We start from the raw sequence: 24,409 nt of genomic DNA on the forward strand, positions 1-24,409 counted from the left end.
GCCCCCACATGTCCAGATCTCTGTTGAGCGCTAAACCACATTTACTATTGTCTAACACCCTGTAGTTTGCCACTGTAGACAAGTCCACAGGGAGCGGGGTCACCAGTTGTCAGAGATGCTGAACATCCACTCCATTAGCTGAAGTCAAGCTACCGGTTCTTAGCACCACTGATCACCAGGCCCTACTGCTCAACTGGAACCACCAACTCATCTTGATACCAACATCACTTTCCCTTGGATGCTAATTTACTGCGTTCTCTTTGGGTTTTGTGTTTGAATATGACTTCTCACCCTTAACAGCCTGTCTGTCGATTTGCTCTTTTGGCACCATCAGAATCTTGTGCTTCTTACAATTGACTGTCACAGAAATGTTTGTGATCTGACATGTTACTGGGAAAGTGCATTGATTTCTGCCTACCTAGGCTCTGTTATTCAAGGTTATTGCCTATGTGAAACCCCCTTGGATAGACTTGGACTGGGAAACCTGAGGGATGGCAGAGAAAAAGTTGCCTGGATCATATGCTTCTCTTGTGGTCTAGAAAGAAACTGTGACCCTGGTATTTATTTTCCCCCAAAGAAGACACCAGCCTGGCTGGCCTGTGCAGGAACACAGCCAGTCAATCACTGCCTCCAAACTCCCTAATGGAAGGGGAGCTGCATTAAGCCCATTAACATCAGCTAAATGGTTATCATCAATTTTTAATCAGAAATAAAACCAGAAATATGGTAAGTGAATCCCAGCAGCAAGTAAATTTAAATAACGGTCACGGGGAAATCCAATCACTTAAGCCAAGAAACCTACAAAGCAAGCGCTGTCTGTTTGACAGAGGAACGGGACGACAGATAGATTAATAAAGATTAAAGTGCTGCAAAGTGAACATGCAAACCGACCCGCTCCGTTAACCCTTCCTGCTCCTGCAGCTGCAGGCGGGATCCGCAGCGCACCATGCCGGCTCTGCTCCCCGCTCTGCTGCAGGACAGCGGGGCGTGCACACCACTCCAGCACCCAGAGCAGCAGCGCGGGCTGGGCCCCTGGGCGAGGCCAGCGGCGCCGCGGCTGGTGGGCTCCTTGGCCAGCTGCTGCCCGGCCCTGGCGATGGGAGGCGGCAGGTGGCCCCCCAAGTGAGTGGGCGCCACCCTCTCTGCGTGGGAGCGAGCGAGCCGGGGGGGAGGATGTTGCAGTGTCTCTCCGAGGGGCTGCTGGTGCTGGGGGCTGCTCTGCTCTGGCAGCCCTGCCAGGGCACCTGGAGCTGCGGGGAGCTGACCTGCGGCGAGCGGGAGAGCTGCTGTGACTACGGCAATGTCACCTACACGGAGATCAAGTGCTGCAAGCTGCCCTTTCACACCTTCCTGGACAACGTGGGCTGGTTCGTGCGCAAGCTCTCGGGGCTGCTCATCCTGCTGGTGCTCTTCGCCATCGGCTACTTTCTGCAGCGCATCATCTGCCCCAGCCCCCGCCGCTACAACCGGCCGCAGCGCCAGGACTCACCCGGCTCCCCGCTCAACGTGACGGCTGCCACCTCGCAGGACTCGCTGCTGGACACCAGCAGCGCCAGCAGCAGCCGCTACCCGGGCGAGCAGGAGCCGCCGCTGCTGCCGGTGGGCTCCCCGGTCTTCCTGCAGCTGCCCAGCTACGAGGAGGTGAAGTATTTACCCACCTACGAGGAGTCCATGCGGGTGCAGCAGCAGAGCCCCAAAGAGATCGTCCTGCCCGTGTCCAGCCTGGCCACGGCCGCAAGCAGAGAGCCAGACAGGGCGGGAGACAGAGCCCCCTGCAGCTGAGCCCCCCACCCCGAGAGCTGCGGGTCCCCGCGGGGGAACAGAGGGAGCCCAAGGTGCCCAGAGGGGAGAGACTAGCCCAGTGCTGCCCCGATGCACAGACACCCCCTGCAGCATCGCAACAAGGACTTCCAGTCCCTTCTGCGAGCAGCCGCTTTGTACCTTTCCTTTCCCTCGCAAGCCAAACAGCCCGGCTGCTGCTGGGCGCGGGGCAGGAGCGGAGACTTTTCCCCACCGCCGCCTGAACTTCTTACGCGGGCTCGGTTCGCTCAGGGAAGCAAGGTGCAGCCGCCGCAGCCCCTTCTGCCCCACCCTAGCCTTCTTGTCCCTTATTCGTAACTGATATGTCGTAAGTGCCTGGTTACTAGAGCATCCGTCCCGTTTACTGGGGATTAGGCGTTAAGTTAGACACACCTGCTGACACTCTAAACATCGGGTCTGGTTTCTCACAGGAATAACGTGTGTGTTGCTCCCTTCCTCGGGCAGATTAAAACCTGAAAGGGATCAAATGTGATTTACTCTGCGACAGGCTCAGCGTTTGTGCTCCAGAGCTGGAGGGCAAAGAGAGCGGAGAGCTTTTTAACACGTTGGGTCAGCTTTGTAAATCCTGCAAGATCCCAGTCACTCAGCGCCAGGGAGAGAGTAGGCATGGGGCGAGACGGTAAATACACGTAGCATGGAGTAATATTATTTCTGTTCAGAAGCTTGGGATGACTGTACAATGTATAGCAGCCCCCTGACAGGGCATCCCACCTAGAAAAACATGATCCCTGCCTGGTGCCTGTTCCATTTCATTATAAACCTTTCTGAGCAGTGAGAACTAAGTCCATTTGGTTACTGTACAGGTCTTTATCTGCAAGGAAAAGCTCAGTATTGTAAACAAAACACCCTATCCCTGATAAGGTGCAGTTCCACTCTAAACCCATAAAAGGTAATTACTTTCTCCATTTTTTCCTTGTATTTGTAGAGTCTATAATTAAGCAATAATTCCAATGGAAAGCGCACTTCCTGTTAGTTAAGGACGAACTGGCCCTTGCCTACTGCTGCTGGTCACTTATTTTCTTGCATCTCAATTTTCAACCCAGTTCTTCTTTCTGTTTGAACCTTTCGGAAGGGCAGAATAGGCTTATAGCAAAATGAAATATAAAGAGAACATATGGAATAAGATGGAATGTAAGAAAGTGAAGTTTGTGACATCACAAGTGATTTGATAACTTGTCAATTTCACATGTTGAGGAAAATACTGGGTTCTGGTTGTAGCACTAGATCCGAACCTTTCCAGCATCAATATGCATGTGCTATAATTTTAGACATGCTTACAACACATGTGGATATGCATTATAGAACTCTCAAATTTCTCAAAATCTGTATAACTAGCAGGATGTAATTCACAGGATATGTGCAAACTAACAACACTATAAATTGGGACTGATCTTGCCTTCTTGATTGTCTCAAAACTCCCACTGATGGCAGTGGTAGCCCTGAGAGCACAAGGATTGCAGGACTGGGCCCATTCATTCTTCATCCTGCAGCAATCACAGACTCTGCTTACTTTAAAAAATGCCCTCAGAACATCTGACAAAATAGCTCACCTCTATGTGTTATACACAAACTTTTGGCCTCACTAAGACCTTGGGCTCTATCTTGCTCTCATTTAGGTCAGTGGTAAAAGTCCTTTGGGCTCCAATTAGAGCTGGATCAGACTTCTGTGTGGACTTGCGGCTTAGTCACTAGCTAATGATGTAGTCATCATATTAAAAAAAAAGTAAAGAAAAGAAAACCAAAGCCTGATGTACATAGAGTATAAATTGTATCCTTCTGTGGACATCTTTCAAATGAGCAGGGAGATGATGTATTGAGATCTATACCAGATGTAATGTTATTTATGACATTTATCCCCATGAGCGGAGAAAGGAGGAATAACTCCATAAATGAAGCAACCCCTCATGAGTGAAGATAAATTCCATGAAAGGTTAGTCACTGTATAGCACATTTTTCTGCCATTGGTTTCAAGACAAATTGCTTTAGAAAAAAGTTGTGAAGCAAAATAAAATTGAAATATGCTGGAAAAGAATACTCTGAAAAAACTGCTCAGCTTTTATGAACTCATGAGTTATGTCATCAACAGAATAACAGTGTATAAAACAAAGGAACAACAGCGATGGAACTATCTCCATCATATATATGTATATTATCCACATACCTGTGAATATATGTATATACTGTACATATATTAATGAGGGAAGCAGTGTGGCCTAGCACATAGAGGAATTCAGGAATTCTGGTTTCTATTCCTGGCACTGCCCACTGTCCTTCTGGGTGACCTTGGGCAAGTCACTATGTCTTTCTGTGCCTCAGTTTCCCCATCTGTAAAATGATACTGGCCTCTTTTGTAAGGTGCTCTCCCAGCTATTGATGAAAAGTGCTATATAAGAAGTAGGTATTATTATTAATGTCTGGAAAGAGGCTTCTGTCACTTCCAAACACAGCTCTAGGAATCTGCTACCCTGAATTCTCTCACAGGATCAGGTGCTTGCAGAGTCAGCTCTTACAACGATGCAGAATTAGCTGTCTAGAAACTTGGCATATATTGCCTTATTTTACATTTGAACTGAGCACAAATGCAAAAAAAGCTTTCTGGATAGGATAGGAACCTATTTTGAATACTTATATTTCAAATTGCATTTCCCTTTCAAATATTCACTAAACAACAGCTTTTAATCATTTCGTCGCTCCTGTTTGACAATGCTAAGCAAAGAAAGATGTCCCAAAATACTGCAATTAACAATAAGATCATGATACCCATGTTTAGAGACCAGTCCTTTTCCCATTGACGTCAACAGAAGTGGGATCAGATCCTTGTCCCATAATATGGAGTAGAGAAGATCCTGAAAGATCCTATTCATGCTGGTCAATGGCAGGGATCTTACTGACTTCAACAGGAACAGGATCAGTTTCCTAGTAAGAATTTTAAAAGGCTGCAGCACCGTTAGGATTCGTTCTTTCTAAGTTAAAGTGCCTTTGTTAGTAGTTTCTCTTTACATTTATGAGAAACCCAAAGGAGGAAAATATTGGTCATGATTACCATTTACAAAGTTGGGTCCGATTCTGCAAACCCCTCTCACATCCAGTTACTTGTGTGCTGTGAATAGGAATACCTGGGTGTGGAAGGAATGCAGCATTGTTTAGTCATCCATTTTTTAAAAATATACAAAATCTGGAAAAATTCATCCCTGTTTTCCATCTTTAAGGGGAATCCTTAGAGAATTTTCATTGTATCTTATGAGAAATAATCCAGGGGTAGTTTTCAAAAGCAGAAAATATTCAGAGGATTAAAATATTATGAAAAATGCTAAATTCTATAATAATCTTTAAATTTTAGTAAAAAGTTAAAGAAAGCACAGTGTTTCAGATGAAAGATTGACCCTTTTGAGATTTGCATTATGTTTTTTTCGAGGGGAAGAGAACACTCTGCAAAGGCTAGGCAGAAGGAATAATAGAAGCCCCCTCTGGGGCAGGCATCCCAAGCCAAAACCTGAAAGTGTGATACTTTGGTCATCACTGAAGCAAAATTCCTATTAATTACAAAATGTTTAATATTTGGGGCACGGTCAATATTCCTTTTGCAGTCTCAAGGAATACCATTTTTCAAAGAGGGTAGCCATATTAGATTAATTGAGTATAGTTTAATGGCAGTCAGTGAGAGTTATCCTGAGTAAAGCCTACAATGCAGTCTGATGCCTGGGTGTGTAGGAAAGACATGACTAAGGACACAACTCTGATCCCATTAAAGTCAGCAGCCAAACTCCCATTCTTTTCAGTGGAAACAGAACTGAACCTGTAGTCTACAAGAGGCACAGTTAGGGTATGTACTCATGTATATTTGATCTGCAGTTCAGGTTCTCATCAAAAAGCTTTTGCTATTTCAGTCCAACTTGGTTAATGCATCAAACTTAAAAGACATTCGGTTAGAAGTGCCTGTCAGGAATATATAACTGCATTTTTAGAAAACTATAAGGATGGACTCATTTGAAAAAGCAGAACTTTAAATCTCAACACAAAATGTTACATGATGTAAAAACAGGTCCTGATAATTTTTTAAAGACAAATATGTCTCCCACCCCATCCTCTTTTTTTGCAGCTAAATATATTAAATCCCACTATGCAGGTGCTAAAAAAATCAACTAACGCAACTTTTTATCCTCAATTTAAATGGAGATGTGTTTTTTGCTTTCAGATTTTTGTTTTTGTTTGTTCGCATATAACATGCGAGATGATTTCTTTTGGATTTTTTTAGTAATCACAGCCAGTTACTGGGCAATCTGAAGCCAAATCTTATTTGCTTCTCCTACTCAGGTAATCCCCTTGGAGTCTATGGGATGTCTTTCTAAAGGATTACTCGTGAGCAAGGCAAGCAGAAGTTGAGCCTTCTTCTTGAAGATGTATGTGATAGCAAATGTACAGGGCTTGACCAGCAAACCTGTAGGATAGCACTCAGAGTGAGGTTCCGTTCAGAGAGACTCTTGCCTATCATTCCATCAGGATGATGGGTTGGCTCCCTGGAGAACAGGCCACAGGGCATGCTTCCAACCTCTGTGAATTCCTTGGGATCTACAGGAGGCTCAGGCCATCAAGGTGGAGGCCTTATGCCACCACCCGACTCTCTGAGAGCAGGATGCCTGCCCCAGAGGGTGCTCCTATTATTCCTTCTGCCTAACCTCTGCTCAGTGTTCTCTTCTCTTTCCCCAGCATGCTCTCGGTTCTGTTGACCTACCCAGTTCTGTCCCTTTCCTGGTGTAGATCCTTGGACCAGCATTGGCGGTCTATTGCAGGTCTATTAAACCATAGTGGATTAAAAGCTTGTTCAGTCTAAAAGAGACACCTTAGAGGAAGTGCGGTTTTTCCAGTGGAGGCATTTACTTGTAGATCAGGCCTAGTACAGATTTTATTGTGTGGTGGCCAAGACAAAGAACTATAATTTTAACCATACACTTCAGTGTTTGCATAGAGGATTATCTTTCCTTCAGCTGCCTTTTCAATACCCAAAATACTGAGCTTGGGTGAGATGGATGGAAAATTTTTTTTAAAAATTAAATATCCACCTCTAGGTTGTAGTCTAGATTGTAAATATCCACCTCTAGGTTGTAGTCTAGTTACCAACTGATGATCGATGTGGTCTTCATGTAATGAAATGATAGTTTTACTGCACTTCCTAGTGAACCGATGTCCTCAGTAAAAAAGTAAAATAAATCACTATTACAGTTGACACTAATTGGCACTTTTGATGACAGTTCTTGTAGAGATGCCAAGGACCGAACAGACATTGAAGACTGATCTAATGTCTCTCCCTTTCATGTGGTCCCTCAAAAGCAAGCCTGAAGCTTAAAGCTGTACCTGTTCTGTGCACAGAGGACTTCAATTTTCAGAGCTGCTATTCTGATGCTTTTCACCAGATCTAAATTTGTTGAAAAAAATTAGTAACTTTTCCCTCTGAAATATATCTCTTGATTTACTGTACAACACATAGCCCACTTCATTTGCAGTTATAGTACAGCTGCAATGGTCACAGTGAGCAGTGAATACACACACAGAGCCATACTCACCACTAGCCTACACTTGCAGATGTAGAGCGCTGTGAGTTAAACCCGCCTTCATAGAGCGCAGTAGGGAAAGTGCTGCAATCTGTCCACACTGACAGCTTCAAGCGCACTGGCCTGGCCACATTTGTGGCACTTGCAGCAGCATTGGGAGTGGTGCATTATGGGTAGCTATCCCAGCATGCAAGTGACTGCAACGTGCTTTTCAAATGGGGTGGGGTGGGGTGTGACAGGGAGTGTGTTGTGTGTATGTGGGGGGAGAGAGAGTGGGTTTTTGGGGGGCTGAGAGCATGTCAGCATGCTGTCTTGTAAGTTCAGACAGCAGCAGACCTCCCCCTTCCCCCTGCCTCTCTCTCTCTCACACACAGCATTCCACAGTAACGGCTTGCATGCCGGCTGTCAGAAATGGAGCTTTGAAAGGGCATTTCCGCATTCCTACAGGAGTTCAAAACAATGACAAGAGTGGCCACGTGACTTACGGGGATTATGGAATGTTTCTGGAGGCTGATCACAGCACAGTAATGCAACACCTCATTCACACTGGTGCCGCAGCGCTCCAGCGGGGGGTGCAGCAAACATTATTCCTCTCGCTGAGGTGGAGTACACGCAGTGTTGTAGCTGTGGAGTCAGAGCGCTCTATGTGCCTTGCCAGCGTGGACGGGTAGTGAACTAGTGCACCCGGGGCTCCTTTATTGCACTGTAACTTGCAAGGGTAGCCAAGCCCTAGGTGACACCAGAGTTGAATTCAGCCCAGAGTGTCTAACTTGATCTGAAATTGGTGATGAACTACATCTTATTATGCCACTGCTTTAGGGCTGGTTCCAGCAACGTGCTGGGTGTTCTCAACTGCTACATAAGTCAATCGACTTGAGGGGGCTCAGCACCTTGTTGGATCAGGCCCCAAATGCCTAAGTAAACAAACGCAGAAAGTATCTTTTCATTTTCATCTTGAAGCTAATACTTAGAGCAGTTCCAAAGTACATTTACAGTGTATGCAGAAGATTATAGGTAACAGAATCCTTTATGTTTGGAGTGCTGGCTCTTATAATGCATATCTGATTAATGTCAAAGGAAAAAAAGTTCATTTGGAAAAGAGATTAGAATATTTCTAAGCAGTTAGCTTTTACTGCAAAATCCCAATAGCTGCATCTGTTTCACTATATGAAGTAAAAGCTTTCTTGCAGAATCCTTTATAAAATATATGCAAATGATCAAACATAATAAATATTGTTTATACTTCCACGCTGTCTCATCATTCAAGAAACATTGTCTAGTTCTGTGCAAAGAAAGAAGTTAGCTTGTTTTTTCATCTACGATATCAAGCCCTTATACCTTCATATATTATATGAAGCACTAAGTACAATTTTTAAAAAAATGCATACATGGGTTAATGCACCTAAGTTAAAAAACAGCTAATTTATATTTCACTGCTTTAAGCTTCATAGAATCAGTCAACTCCTGACAGAAGTGAAGCACCAAAAGTATACATTGGACATGTAAACTTTTATATACAGCTAGTTCCAAGCAAATATTTCTTCAGGACTTACAAAGTGAAATATTTTTTAATGTGGAGAATCTTTTGGTACCCTTAATTTGATGACAGAGTTAAAAGCACATCATCAGAGAAGTGGTTAACCAGTTACTTTTGGTAACTGCTGAATAAATAAGTTACTGAGTTATCTTGAAATTTAAATATGAATCAATGCACATTTCATATTCCATTAATTGCATAAAATTATAAGCAATGCCATCTTTAATTACACCTACTCAACACAAATTGTACTTTATGGAGACATGAAGTGTCAGTTCATTTTGAAGCAGTTATTAAACGTTACCAGTGGTATCTTTAATTTCACAAAATAAATAATTGAAACTCTCAAAGTTTACTTATTGAAGTATCCATTATGAAATACAAAGGTTGTAAGGAATTGCCTTTATTTCATTGTGATGCTTTTTTCCTATTTCCAGGATTTGTCATCAGCATTTGTCAGGAATGCGATTTGTTTTGAAAAGATGTTAACGTTTTATCTTGCTTGTAGTGAATATTCCAAAGCGCAGTCAGGCAAATGAAATCAACACAACTCAGTGGGCCAGACTTGCTTCCCATTTTATGTATTAATGTAACTGGGTGAAATTTGTCCTTATGTAGAGGGTCAGCAGCACAACCATTGCTTAAGCAGGACTTCAGTGGTACAGAGGCTTTGTTGTGCTGACCAGAGAAGAATTTGCCACTACATAAGTGTTTCAATAACATTCTGTTTATCATCTCTTTGTGTGTATTCCATAGCAAACTATTTGGAACTTGATCCTGCAGATGACTGTATGTGTGCACACCTCTGCACCTGTGTGCTGTCAACTGCAGGATCAGGGTCCTAGTCTATTTGAGACTTATCTCAATATATCATTCATTGGAATTTAAGTAAAATCCCAAAAGCTATAAAATTGTGGCAGTCACATTACACTAGGTGCTGAACAAAACAATAGGAAGAGAACCACTCCAGTGGCTACTCTTACTGTTACAAGTTCTTATCCTAAATAGCTTACAAACTAAAGAGACAAAGATCAGACAGAAAGGAGAGGAATGGGATAGGACATACACACAAATGCCCTGGCCCTGTAAAGCATATGCCAATGCACTGTGGCTATGGACCTCAGTGGGATTACTCATGGTGCATAAAGTCAATCATGTGCAAAAGTCTTTGCAGGATCAGGGACTCAGTCATCAGGGGGTTGATAGACACATGGCTTGTTAGTTCCAGTTTTTCAGCTTTTCTTAACTGTATGTTTTATTTTTATTTTTAACTCTTCCCAAATTATTTTAAACCTTGCCTTTATTTCTATATATGTTATCGCATTTAACCCTAGACTTTTTCTGTTTTGTTTTCAATTAACACTTGCATTTTCTGCTTTTTATAAAGGATGTGACTTGAGTTTGCCCCAGAATGTATACATTACAGATTTATACATCTAACAACAAGCTGGATCCAGGCTCCGTGATACTCATCCTGCCACCAATGAAATCAATGCAGAACATCCACTGACACCAGTGGGAGTAAGAGCAGGCCACATCCACTAATACTCAGCACTTAAATAGCAGTTCACATGTTTGCAGGGCTGTATGATTAACTAATTTTCACAAGACTCCTGTGAGGTAAGTCGTTAAGAGCCATTAGACTCATTCTACAGATGAGGGAACAGAGAGGAAGTAACTCAAGCCTACCTTACTCACAGCCCAGATCTCCCAACCTCATCAATCCAGAATGCATTACTCCTTTCCTTTTAAGGCTAACACTGTATAACTTTTATGGAACATTTCTTCAACCATTGCTCAGGAGAGTAATCCCATGGACTTCAGTAGGACAACCCCGGACAAAGGATCGAAGTCATTGGGAGTTTTGCCACTGGCTTCAATGGGAGCAGGTCCATGGAGCTTGGATCTGACTTCTTGTTTACACACTAATGGTGTTACGGGTATGAGGACTACAGGATCAGGCCTTAGATTTCTGTCTACAAGATTTCTTTTTCATCCAATAAAGCTTTAAATGAGTGAATCTATTTAATTATTTATGAGAACTTTGGGTAAAAATTGCTTTCTGGTACCATTCTCACTCGATAGCTTTTCTAATCTAACCTTCCCAGGTACCTCCTATTGTTTATGGTTTGGGGCTAGAAGCTACAAACATTGGACTAAATCAAGGATCAAACTTCCTCTACCCCCCCCGCCCCACTCTCCTTATGCTAATTAATGTATCTATTATATAAGACCATTTAGAGGCACTGTATGCTTTTTTAAAGAGCCACCACAGCCAGATATTACAGCACAATCTTGGATGATCTGCAGCACCTGAAACAGTATTAATGTCCTGAGAGAAAGAAATAATACCCAGCTAAAACCTGAAATGGCCTCCATAATTGTTTCAGAAATCAGTTTCCTGCCATTAAAACAAACCGACAGTTGAGTTAATTACTTCAGCATTGTAGCATGCATCCTTCCTGTTCTGATTACAGTTGCTCTAGAAATTAGAAGAGGCAAAAACACCAAATCAAACCAAACCAGAAAAAACCCACCAAAACAAAAGGAAATATAGAACTACATTTTGTTTTCCTTTAGTTTAAAAGCTTCAGTATAAAAATAATTGACTGGTCAACTGGCCCTGATTTCAGGCATTCTTCCTGCTTCTAGCTTTTACGCCAGAGCAGTCAGGTTTTGGAGAGAGAAGGGAGTCCTGCCGCCTATAGTTATGTGAGTAGTGAGTGTCACTGTCTCTAACATCCTCATTTCCACATCTGCATCTCAGCACCATCCTGACATGGTGCAATATTGCCCTAGTCTCCAGATGTTCATCCTTGTGGCAACCTGCTCTCTGAATGTCCAGACATCAGGTAGCAGTGAAATTGAGGTGTTGGGTCTATGCCCTAGTGAAGCAGTGATAGTAGGGAAGAGCTGGCACAGCGTCATGCAGATTGTCTTTGAAAACCCAGAGCTAGACTGGAAGTAATTGGCTGAGTGGTTCTCAGTACTGTGCAGACACTTAGGGCTCTGTCCTGCATGGTGTTGAGCGCTCTCCGCCACTCCCATAAATTTGCCTACTCATTTATGGTCTTTAGTGATTAAAAATTAAAACAGTAAAATGATGAAGAGGCCAACAAACATGACCCACCCTCAGCCTAATACCATCTCCAGGAACCAGGTCATTAAAAAACACAAAAACCAAGTTACTGCCATCTGGGTTTTTCTATCGGTGTGCCTCTTTTACAGTTAACTCTTCAGAGCAGGAACTGTTGTTGTTCTGTTTTTCTGCCATACGATACCATGAAGATGGCAGTGCTCAACAAATTAATTAATTAATTACATACAGCAAACCTAAGAAGAAGTCATATCCCTTAGCAAAAATGGGTTAATCTTTCTTAATAATACCAGTATGGAAATAAGAGTGGCAGTTAGGACAGAGACCTGGGAATCAGGACTTTTGCGTTTTGTTCTGGGTTCTGCTACTGGCCTACTGTGTCCGTTGCTTATCTACTTTGGGCCTCAGTTTATCCATGTGTAAAAACAGGAATCATACCTTGAGAGGTGTTCTAAGCTTAATTAGTGTGTAAAGTATCTTGATATTATCACGATAATAATAACCTAGCACTTTCCAGACATTCAAGAAGAAAAGTTCTTGCTCCTAGCAGCTCACAGACTAAGGACAGACAGGTAAGTAGACAGGTGAGCTGAGATCCAAAACTGAAATGCACTATATTAAGGCAAAGTATTGTTATTAATAATGACATAAAGCAAAATCTGTGCATCTTAGTTTTTTTCTCTGGCATCTATCACTGAGCTATCTAATGGCCATAAACACTTATTTCAACAATGGTTGACAAGCTATAAAGGTGGTGAAGCATGGTTTACTTACATATTCAGGTACATACGGTTTATTAAATCCATCAGTGTTTGTGCCGCATAATTCAGACTGGTCATTAGGCCTGAACCACAGGCAAATGTTCTCTTTTTGCTCTAGAATACTGTATGTGAATAAAACCCACTTTGCCCACATCACAGTACAGGAGACCTTTTCAATAATCCAAATTCGTGCCATCAGTCTTAGTTATGTGAATGAGGGCAAGTCACTTAAACTTCTCCAATATGAAAAACTGTAACACCATCAACCTTATAAAATTGTTGTGAAGGTTATTAATTAGAGTTGGTAAAGCTTTTTAGAGCCTCAGGTGAAAGGTCTTACGTAGGTGCAAAGTATTCAATTTTGTAATATTTCTGAGTTCCAAAGAAAGAAAAAAGTTTGATCCTCATAGTCATTTCATCCCTCAGCTGGCTTGAGAATTCTGACCATATCCCAGGAACCCAATCTGATAAATAGCTATATGCTGCCTGATTCCTACTTCTTGGCAGGTATTCCTCATCCTTGAAAATGCTGGTCTATACCACTTCATGAAGAAAGGCAACTCAGAGGTACTTTTATATGCAGCAACCTTTGGAAACTGAATCTTAAGAAATTCAGGTTTCTTTTATTATATCGAATTTCCTTTCATTGGTAACTTAATGACCCATTATTGCTTTTGACACGTGCATTACTCCTGTTTGTACCTAATCTTAAACTCCCTGTACAAGCAAAACTCCCACTAAGTGGGATCAAATACATAAGAGCTATGGAATTGGACCCCTAATGCGAATACGCACTGTGTGTGCAGCACAAGAACAGACCAGCCAATGTAATGCTTGGCTTTATAAATAAAATATGCATTTCAATTCTTATTTAATGTTCATTTTGACAGGCAAGCAGCATTTACAAAGGCAGGTTGACTGGATTGTCTGGGTGTTTGAAAAGCCACTCAACTCTTACAACTGTATTATTAAACAAACTTTAAATCAAACCGTTGAAATTAATTCATCCTCTCAAAAAGCAGGACTATTGGACAAACCTATTAGGAAGGTAAAATGTGCCCACTGCAACCTTCCTGTGAGTGGGTCTTTGTTCAGCTAGCTGGAAGAAAAGGGGTATTGCCCCTTTAAGGGCTCCCTTGCAGCAGGTTGAGAAAAGGGGAAAAGTTTACAGGGATAGACAAGAAGGGCAGGAAGCTGTGGGGCCAGAGCAGGAGAAGGTCATTGCATTGCCCTTCCTCCTGACCAGAAGATTGTGTGTGTGGGGGGGGGGAGAGGGGGAATGTATTTTTCACCCATGCAGCCCTGTAAAGGCCCTTGTTATCAGGACTGGACTGGCAGCACCCACCCATAAACTTGTTAAAAGGACTGGGTTCTCTTTTAACCACTATGGACGTTATGTTAGTTGCCCTTTTCCTTAGCGGTCTGGGAAGGCATTTTTTCCTCTCCGCTAAATTGGTGTGGTGCGCTGGGTTTTTATGCCTTCCCCTACAGATGGTTTGGGACACGGGAGGGGGGAGAAGAGAGATTAGATTGTAAAGTTTCAATTTAATACATAACACCTGGGGCAGATGTACAGTTCAGGTACTTGATATGGAAAGAATACTGTCATCAGATAAAATGGATTGGAAAAGGATTTGAAGGAAAACACTCCTTATGGGAACTGAGTACAGGGAGTATGGGCCTCCTACATCTCATCAGTGGGGAACCAACCACCGCCCTTTCCTACCCCCATTTAAGGGAGTTGAATTGGGAGTGCTTTGTTCCAGGTGGGCCTTGAGTGGGCCTGACTGGTATATAAGGGCAGTCAGCAGCGAACCAGCTGAGCGGCGAACAGCAGAGGCTAACAGAGGGAGTTTGCCTGGGGAGAACTCACTGAGGCTTTCATCTGCAGGTTTCTCTGAGTAGTTACTGCAACAGCTGAGGAAGCTCTTAAGAGGAAGGTGATATGGAAGGTGAGCGATCAGCTGTTGTAACCTGCACAGGTTGTGCCATGTTTGTCTTTCTTCCACAGGACAGAAGCGATTTTGTCTGTACAAAGTGCAAGCTGGTCACCATATTGGACGAGAAGGTTCGAGGTCTGGAGAAATGAGTATCGACTCTGCGTTGTATAAGGGAAAATGAAGATTTCCTGGACAGACGTCAGGAGATGCTTCTACGGCCACAGTGTTCTGAAGATTCAGAGCAGGCGCAGCAGGGACAGAAGGATGGTGAAGAAGTTTGGCAGCATGTGACCTCCAGAAGGAGAAAGAGGAGGGTCCATGTACCAGCAATGGAGATACAGGTGAGCAATCGTTTCCATGTTCTCTCTACAGGTACTAGTGCGGAGAGTGGACTAGATGACACATCTGAAGGAAGGGAGCAGAAGGAGACTCCACCGATTGGAAGGCAAAAGATGCACTGTCCTAGGGATGTCAAGTATCAGAGGGGTAGCCGTGTTAGTCTGAATCTGTAAAAAGCAACAGAGGGTCCTGTGGCACCTTTAAGACTAACAGAAGTATTGGGAGCATAAGCTTTCGTGGGTAAGAACCTCACTTCTTCAGATGCAAGATGACTTGCATCTGAAGAAGTGAGGTTCTTACCCACGAAAGCTTATGCTCCCAATACTTCTGTTAGTCTTAAAGGTGCCACAGGACCCTCTGTTGCTTTGTCCTAGGGATGAGGGTTCCACAACCACCACTCCCAAGAGGAGGAGGAGGGTGGTGGTGGTCGGGGACGTCCTCCTCAGGGAGAATGAGTCATCTATATGCCGCCCCGTCCGGGAAAACCGAGAGGTCTGCTGCTTGCCAGGAGCTAGGATACACGATGTGACGGAGAGACTGCCGAGACTCATCAAGCCCTCGGATCGCTACCCCTTCCTGCTTCTCCACGTGGGAACCAATGATACTGCCAAGAATGACCTTGAGTGGATCACTGCAGACTACGTGGCTCTGGGAAGAAGGATAAAGGAGTTCGAGGCACAAGTGGTGTTCTCATCCATCCTCCCTGTGCAAGGAAAAGGCCTGGGTAGAGACCGTCGAATCGTGGAAGTCAGCGAATGGCTACGCACGTGGTGTCGGAGAGAAGGCTTTGGATTCTTCGACCATGGGATGGTGTTCCAAGAAGGAGGAGTGCTAGGCAGAGACGGGCTCCACCTAACGAAGAGAGGGAAGAGCATCTTCGCAAGCAGGCTGGCTAACCTAGTGAGGAGGGCTTTAAATTAGGTTCACCGGGGGAAGGAGACCAAAGCCCTGAGGTAAGTGGGGAAATGGGATCCTGGGAGGAAGCACGAGCAGGAGAGCACAAGAGGGGAAGACTCCTGTCTCATACTGAGAAAGAGGGACGATTGATGAGTTATCTTAAGTGCCTATACACAAATGCAAGAAGCCTGGGAAACAAGCAGGGAGAACTGGAAGTCCTGGCACAGTCAGGGAACTATGATGCGATTGGAATAACAGAGACTTGGTGGGATAACTCACATGACTGGAGTACTGTCATGGATGGATATAAACTGTTCAGGAAGGACAGGCAAGGCAGAAAAGGTGGGGAAGTTGCGTTGTATGTAAGAGAGGAATATGACTGCTCAGAGCTCAAGTATGAAACTGCAGAAAAACCTGAGAGTCTCTGGATGAAGTTGAGAAGTATGAGCAACAAGGGTGATGTCGTGGTCGGAGTCTGCTATAGACCACCAGACCAGGGGGATGAGGTGGACGAGGCTTTCTTCCGGCAACTAACAGAAGTTGCTAGATCGCAGGCCCTGGTTCTCATGGGAGACTTTAATCACCCTGATATTTGCTGGGAGAGCAATACAGCAGTGCACAGACAATCCAAGAAGTTTTTGGAAAGTGTAGGGGACAATTTCCTGGTGCAAGTGCTGGAGGAACCAACTAGGGGCAGAGCTTTTCTTGACCTGCTGCTGACAAACAGGGAAGAATTAGTAGGGGAAGCAAAAATGGATGGGAACCTGGGAGGCAGCGACCATGAGATGGTCGAGTTCAGGATCCTGACACAAGGAAGAAAGGAGAGCAGCAGAATTCGGACCCTGGACTTCGGAAAAGCAGACTTTGACTCCCTCAGGGAACAGATGGGCAGGATCCCCTGGGAGAATAACATGAAGGGCAAAGGGGTCCAGGAGAGCTGGCTGTATTTTAAAGAATCCTTATTGTGGTTGCAGGAACAAACCATCCCGGTGTGTAGAAAGAATAGTAAATATGGCAGGCGACCAGCTTGGCTTAACTGTGAAATCCTTGCTAACCTTATACGCAAAAAAGAAGCTTACAAGAAGTGGAAGATTGAACAAATGACCAGGGAGGAGTATAAAAATATCGCTCAGGCATGCAAGAGTGAAATCAGGCCAAATCGCACTTGGAGTTGCAGCTAGCAAGAGATGTTAAGAGTAACAAGAAGGGTTTCTTCAGGCATGTTAGCAACAAGAAGAAAGTCAAGGAAAGTGTGGGCCCCTTACTGAATGAGGGAGGCAACCTAGTGACAGAGGATGTGGAAAAAGCTAATGTACTCAATGCTTTTTTTGCCTCTGTCTTCACAAACAAGGTCAGCTCCCAGACTGCTGGACTGGGCAGCACAGTATGGGGAGGAGGTAACCAGCCCTCCGTGGAGAAAGAAGTGGTTCGGGACTATTTAGAAAAACTGGATGAGCACAAATCCATGGGGCCGGATGCGCTGCATCCGAGGGTGATAAAGGAGTTGGCGGATGTGATTGCAGAGTCATTGGCCATCATCTTTGAAAACTCATGGCGATTGGGGGAGGTCCCGGATGACTGGAAAAAGGCTAATGTAGTGCCCATCTTTAAAAAAGGGAAGGAGGAGGATCTGGGGAACTACAGGCCAGTCAGTCTCACCTCAGTCCCTGGAAAAATCATGGAGCAGGTCCTCAAGGAATCGAATATGAAACACTTAGAGGAGAGGAAAGTGATCAGGAACAGTCAGCATGGATTCACCAAGGGGAAGTAGTGCCTGACTAACCTAATTGCCTTCTATGATGAGATAACTGGGTCTGTGGATGAGGGGAAAGCAGTGGATGTGTTATTTCTTGACTTTAGCAAAGCTTTTGATACGGTCTCCCACAGTATTCTTGCCACCAAGTTAAAGAAGTATGGTCTGGATGAATGGACTGTAAGGTGGATAGAAAGCTGGCTAGATCGTTGGGCTCAACGGGTAGTGATCAATGGCTCCATGTCTAGTTGGCAGTTGGTTTCAAAGATACCAAGGGTCGGTCCTGGGGCCAGTTTTGTTTAATATCTTTATTAATGATCTGGAGGATGGTGTGGACTGCACTCTCAGCAAGTTTGCAGATGACACTAAACTGGGAGGCGTGGTAGATACGCTGGGGGGTAGGGATCGGATACAGAGGGACCTAGACAAATTAGAGGATTGGGCCAAAAAAAACCTGATGAGGTTCAACAAGGACAAGTGCAGAGTCCTGCACTTAGGATGGAAGAATCCTATGCACTGCTACAGACTAGGGACCGAATGGCTAGGTAGCAGTTCTGCAGGAAAGGACCTAGGGGTCACAGTGGACGAGAAGCTGGATATGAGTCAACAGTGTGCTCTTGTTGCCAAGAAGGCTAACGGCATTTTGGGCTGTATAAGTAGGGGCGCATTGCCAGCAGATCAAGGAATGTGATCGTTCCCCTTTATTCAACATTGGTGAGATCTCATCTGGAGTACTGTGTCCAGTTTTGGACCCCACACTACAAGAAGGATGTTTAAATATTGGAAAGAGTCCAGTGGAGGACAACAAAAATGATTAGGGGTCTGGAACACATGACTTATGAGGAGAGGCTGAGGGAACTGGGACTGTTCAGTCTCCAGAAGAGAAGAATGAGCGGGGATTTGATAGCTGCTTTCAACTACCTGAAGGGAGGTTCCAAAGAGGATGGAGCTCGGCTGTTCTCAGTGGCGGCAGATGACAGAACAAGGAGCAATGGTCTCAAGTTGCAGTGGGGGAGGTCTAGGTTGGATATTAGGAAACACTATTTCACTAGGAGGGTGGTGAAGCACTGGAATGCGTTACCTAGGGAGGTGGTGGAATCTCCTTCCTTGGAGGTTTTTAAGGCCCGGCTTGACAAAGCCCTGGCTGGGATGATTTAGTTGGGAATTGGTCCTCTTTGAGCAGGGTGTTGGACTAGATGACCTCCTGAGGTCCCTTCCAACCCTGATATTCTATGATTCTAAGATTCTAAGTGGGTTTGGGGCTCCTACATCCAGAACAGCAGGAAGCCATTCCCCCTCCCCTCCTTCCTGCAGTGTACAATTTGTTGCCAGGCACTCCCAGATATAATAACTGAATAAAGTTGCAGCCTAATTAAAGCACATCGATGGCCTCCTGTCTTTCTTCTGGCATGGACAGACAATAAGGATGAAATAACACAACAAACTAAAATATTATTAAACAAACTATGGAACTGAGGTTACAAAAAAACTACACAATAAAATTTGCTACACACCCATTTCCATATTCCTTCTCTGCTACCAGGGAGAGGGATAGCTCAGTGGTTTGAGTATTGGCCTCTTAAACCCAGGGTTGTGAGTTCAATCCTTGAGGGGGCCACTTAGGGATCTGGAGCAAAATCAGTACTTGGTCCTGCTAGTGAAGGCAGGGGGCTGGACTTGATGACCTTTCAAGGTCCCTTCAAGTTCTAGGAGATAGGATAGGATATCTCCAGTGTGTCCATCCCTCATTCTGGGTTCATGTCTTGTATTCTAGAAGCTGCTGTTGCACATTAGGCTTGGAAGGGTAGGAGGTATAGGGCTCAATTCTGATCTTATTTACACAACTGGAAGTCACCTGCAGCACCACTAAAGTTTATCTATGGTATTTATAAGACCCTTATCACTTTGGTATCTAAATTAATTGAATTACACAACCGTAAAACTGGGGCAAAGTGAGATTTACTCCAGCACTGTGCATCTTGACCATGTGGTATATTAGCTGTACAGAAGCAAAAGTAAGAGTGGCCCTCAGTATGAAGGGCCCATAGGCCCCTTTTATGGCAGGATTACAATGTAAACACTTAACTGGGACCTGCAAACTCTGACCTGCCAATCAAACTCACCAGAGTCAAGGACTCGGAGACTTTAGACCATTGGGATTGGCTGAGCACTGTGGCTGCCGAGCAAATCCCAACCCTCCAGCTCTAGCTGAGGGAGGGATACAGTGCTGTTACTGATTAGTTCATATTTTGACAGAGTAATACATTTATTAAATATAAATGAGGAAAACGCTCAACTTCTTTTTGTATTAAACATTGTATTGCAAGAGAGTTTATCATTTCACTGGAGGTGTCCAAAGGAAATATACCAGGATTATATTACTTTTCAGGCAGATTTGCTTTATGCTCCAAAAGGCATGAAAGGCTGGCATTATTCCAATATGACACATGTCTTGAATTGTTTTACTTCTTTAGAAACAATATAGTATATATAACAGCTTTGTAGGGTCTGAAATTCCTGATAATCTATCAGTGGAACACAACATTTTGTTTCTTTTGGAATCAGAAATACGCCTTGTAATTTGATATCTGGATAGGTTCTTGCTTATCAGTTTTCCCTTCCACCATCAATATTTCCCTTCACTATTCACTAGAATCCACATACTTTTCTGAAGAAATAGCAAAGACTAAAAGTCTCAGGAAATTCCAGAATAATTTTTTTTTTTATGTACAAAGGAAAGTGATTTTTAGCTGTAATAAAAATGAAAGTTGATAGGTTTGGATGAAACCCTGGAACTGTTCAAGCAGATTGTGTGATATTTCTCCCACAGCTTTGCTAGTGTACCCATATATTGAAATGAAATACTCACCCTTCGTTATCAAACCATAGCCTAAGTTATAGCTGCACCATTTTTATTAAATTCAGTGGGGGCTCCACAGATAAAATCCTGGGTCCTCCTTTGAAAATCAAATCCCTAAGCATTGCAGTGCTTTTGTGAAGTATATTGGTTTCCTCTAGGGACTAAAATGAGCCCATCAGAACTATGTGGTCTAGAGGATAATCCTATTTCTGACCTTGGCACTGGCCCGCTGAATAACCTCAAGCAAGTAATTTAATCTCTGTGCTTCATTTTCCCCATCTGTAAAATGGGGATAATGATACTAACTTCCATTGTAAAGGACTTTGAGATCTATGGGTGAAAAGTGCTACACAAGAGTTAGGCATTACATTCTGGATTTGCTGATACTAATTATTATTGATTATAATTATTTACCATACATCAAAATTCAGTATGAACATTAGATAATTATGTAATCCTCAGAATGAGACTGTGAGGTAGATAAATACTATTAATATTCCCATTTGCAGATGGGGAAACTGAGGCAGAAAAGACAGATTATTTATGCAAAACCACAGATTAAAACTCTGCCAATGGCTGGAGTTTCTGGATCCTGGACTTATGCTCAGACTATTCCTCTTCCCACGTGCTATACCTGTAATCTCCCTCTAGCATTATCACTTTGCTACTGCAAACAATATTCTAGAATGGAAGTGCTATGCCCTATTACAAATGTGAATTACCTGTACATCCCTGGTGAATGGGGCCTCTTACAAGTACATTATTTCTGTTGTATTACAGTAATAAAGGATGGCCTTACATAAGATATCTCAAATATAGCTTTCATGCCAAATGATTCTGCACTATTCATGTCAATGGGAGTTTTTACATTGACTTGAATGGGAGCAGGATCAAGCTCTAAGTGCCCTATGGTTCAGGATGGATCTTAGACTTATAATATCTTTGGTACTAGGAAGTGAAATTATTTCCTTGTTTTTCCTCTCCTGGAAGGGTGGCTTCTTTCAAACCACTCTCACTGATAACTCTCCTTAACATACATGGGTATGGTAATTAAATTAATATGATTAATCCTGTTTATGCTTAAAAACAGAGAGGATGTGTTCCATGGGGTATTTCTTTTCTTTTAAAAATGATCAATTTTCCAATATAATATCAGTATTATTAAAAGACAAAATTTGCTAAAGATAAATCATACAATTTAAATTCTTCAAATAACAAGGCCTCTAATCACTTCGAGCATTAAATGAACTATGAAAAGAGTTAAGATAGGAGCAAAAATGAATAACAGAAGGTATTTCTTTGGCCTTTTCATTACGTGGAATTACTAAAATTATGTCACCTAGAGCCACCAATTTACACCTAGCTGAAATCTGGCAGATCATATCTCTGATGTAAACCAAGTTTAAAATATTACCTCCACATCCCTGATGCAAGTTCTTAGGAACAACCCATTTACATTTCCAAACTGCACATCACCATTCTTAAAGCCCTTTGGAGTTTATCAACAGCTTTCCTTAACTGGCCACGGTGGCTGCTGTTTAGCATCAATTGGTATTCCTTCCCCAAAAGGCTGACAGTGCTACCTCTTTGTCTCTTCCAGCCTGTGCTAGCCAGGAGATGATATATCAAGATTAGGACTCATAAATGGATCTCCTGTATTACAGTGCAGAGTACTAACATTGCACAGATAGATCATTCTGGTTTCTCCATTTTTACACTGCAGGATTGAAAAAACAAACAAATACCAGTTCTGGGTCATTTTCATGTAAAATTGTCAAGCACATGTGCAATAATAGCTAAATACAATTTTTATGACATTTTAAACTGTAAGAGATAATGCCACTACTGCCATAAGACTCTTAACCTTCTCAGTAAATTACTTTCATAATTGACCTGTGGTTTTTAAACATCAGCATTAGACAACTTTTCCCTCCCTCAGAGATATATTATATACCTCACACCTATTCACTTTAATCACTTTCTGTGTATGTAAACAAATATTGACTGTTGCTGAGATCAATATCACAAAGTACTTAAGGACCACTACAGTGCTTATACTGCTAAGGCAAAATTGTGGTTATGTCTGAAAGGCTGATCAATCACAACACTGAATAAAACAGTTCTACATCAACTGTATTCATCTCTGCTTCTCAAAGACCTCAATAAAATGAGAAATAATTTCCTAACAGGCAGATAATTTTTTTAGAATGGTATTCTTAGGCTATCCAGTTTAGGACAGTAACCCACCAGTAATCAATTATATGTTGCCTTCATTCTGATTCTGGAAATTATGTAATAACAGGATTTGGATAGGAAGTAATATGACACACCCAACAGGAAGTGGGACAAAAGTTTTCTTAGTCCTGGCCCTGGCCCTTGGTAATATGCAAATCTTGGCAATCTATTGAGAATCCCTCATTAAGCGCAGATTAGTGAGGCTCTGTTGCAGCAGGCTTTCTGTAGCTTGTTTTAGATATGTTTTCTTGTGCTTAACTATTGTTTCTTTGGTATTCAGTATGCAGGATTTTTTTAAATGCACTGACTGATTTGCCTAAAAATAGATAAGGACAAGTGCAATATAGGGCCTTTAAAAACCTCAGTAATACAAGTCAAAAAGATACTATGCACAGTATCAGTACAAAAGCATCTTGCACTAGATAGGAGGCAGAGTTCTTAGAATTGCAGCTGCAATGTGTAAAAAAACAAAAAACCCTCTAGATAAGCAGCATCAAGGAATAGATTCTGTCCAAGAATCACAGTTTGCTATTCACTAAAGCTAAATAAATGATTTACCAGGTCAGTAAAACAAAAGATTTGCTCAGATCGCCTCCTTGAGTATCTAAAACCCTTATGAGGGTCTGGCAGTCCCATAAATTGATACTGCTGAACGATTGCAGTAGAGGACTGGATGGCTCCGTGGATTAGTAACAGAATACAAAAGCTTTCACTTCTAAGTGACCAAAAGCTGATACCATTGGATGGCTGTCCAACTGCCAATGCAAAATGAATTTGTGGTCTTATTCCAGTTACTAGTATGTGGGCAGAGCTGAATAAATACTGCAGAAAGATTCCATTAATATTTGTTAGAGTTATTAAACTAATTTGCTTTGATTGTATTTGTGCCTTTGTATATTTACTGTCTGTGAATATTCTAGTGCATGAATTTGCTGAGTAGGCATATTAACAAAACCAAAAAATACTGGATAATATTCACAGAAAGTAAACTCTGGATTCATAAACATCAATATTCATTTTGGAAACCTGATTCTAAGAATAGCATTAATACAATACATGAACAGAAATATACCATGTTGTATGCAGTGTTGTTGTAGCCATGTTGGTCCCAAGATATTAGAGAGACAAGATGGGTGATGTAATATCATCCATTGCACCAACTTCTGTTGGCGAGAGAGAGACACTTTTGGGCTTACACAGATCTTCCACTGATCTGGGAAACATACTCAGAGTGTCACAGCTAAATACAAAGTGGAACACATTGTTTAGCATAGGAAGTTAACATGTATTTCAAGGGTCAACTCAAGGTGAAGTGGTCTGTTAACACTCCTCCAGTCATTGGGGGAAAGCAAGTGGGCGGACTCAGCTGGGTGGGGTGTTTTAGTGGGTTATAGATTGTTGTAATAAGCCATAAATCCATGTCTCTATTCAGTCCATGATTTTTAATGTCTAGCAAAGTTATAAATTTAGGCTCCCAGGCTCATCTTTTGAAAGTGTTATGCAGGTTTCCTTTAAGGATGAATAAAGTCTGATAGGTCGGATATAGAGTGATCACTTTGTGAAAAGTGTTCACCCACAGGTGGTAGGGTGTTTTTGTTTTTTATCATTTTCGTGAGTTCA

General features: G+C 42.8%; 1 protein-coding gene across 1 annotated transcript; it reads left to right on the plus strand.

Moving 5' to 3' along the window:
• The first annotated feature begins 1,173 nt into the window (after positions 1-1,173).
• C9H3orf80 (chromosome 9 C3orf80 homolog) lies at positions 1,174-1,800 on the plus strand. Its single transcript, XM_034781928.1, has one exon. It carries the CDS (start codon positions 1,174-1,176, stop codon positions 1,780-1,782), a length of 609 nt encoding a protein of 202 aa, XP_034637819.1. The 3' UTR covers positions 1,783-1,800.
• Positions 1,801-24,409: the final 22,609 nt, after the last annotated feature.

The sequence above is a fragment of the Trachemys scripta genome, chromosome 9, assembly GCF_013100865.1.
Source record: "Trachemys scripta elegans isolate TJP31775 chromosome 9, CAS_Tse_1.0, whole genome shotgun sequence".
Taxonomy (NCBI): domain Eukaryota; kingdom Metazoa; phylum Chordata; order Testudines; family Emydidae; genus Trachemys; species Trachemys scripta.

What these genes read in the sequence shown, in the direction of transcription:
- C9H3orf80 (XM_034781928.1), top strand. Translation starts at nt 1,174, where the DNA reads ATGTTGCAGTGTCTCTCCGAGGGGCTGCTGGTGCTGGGGGCTGCTCTG.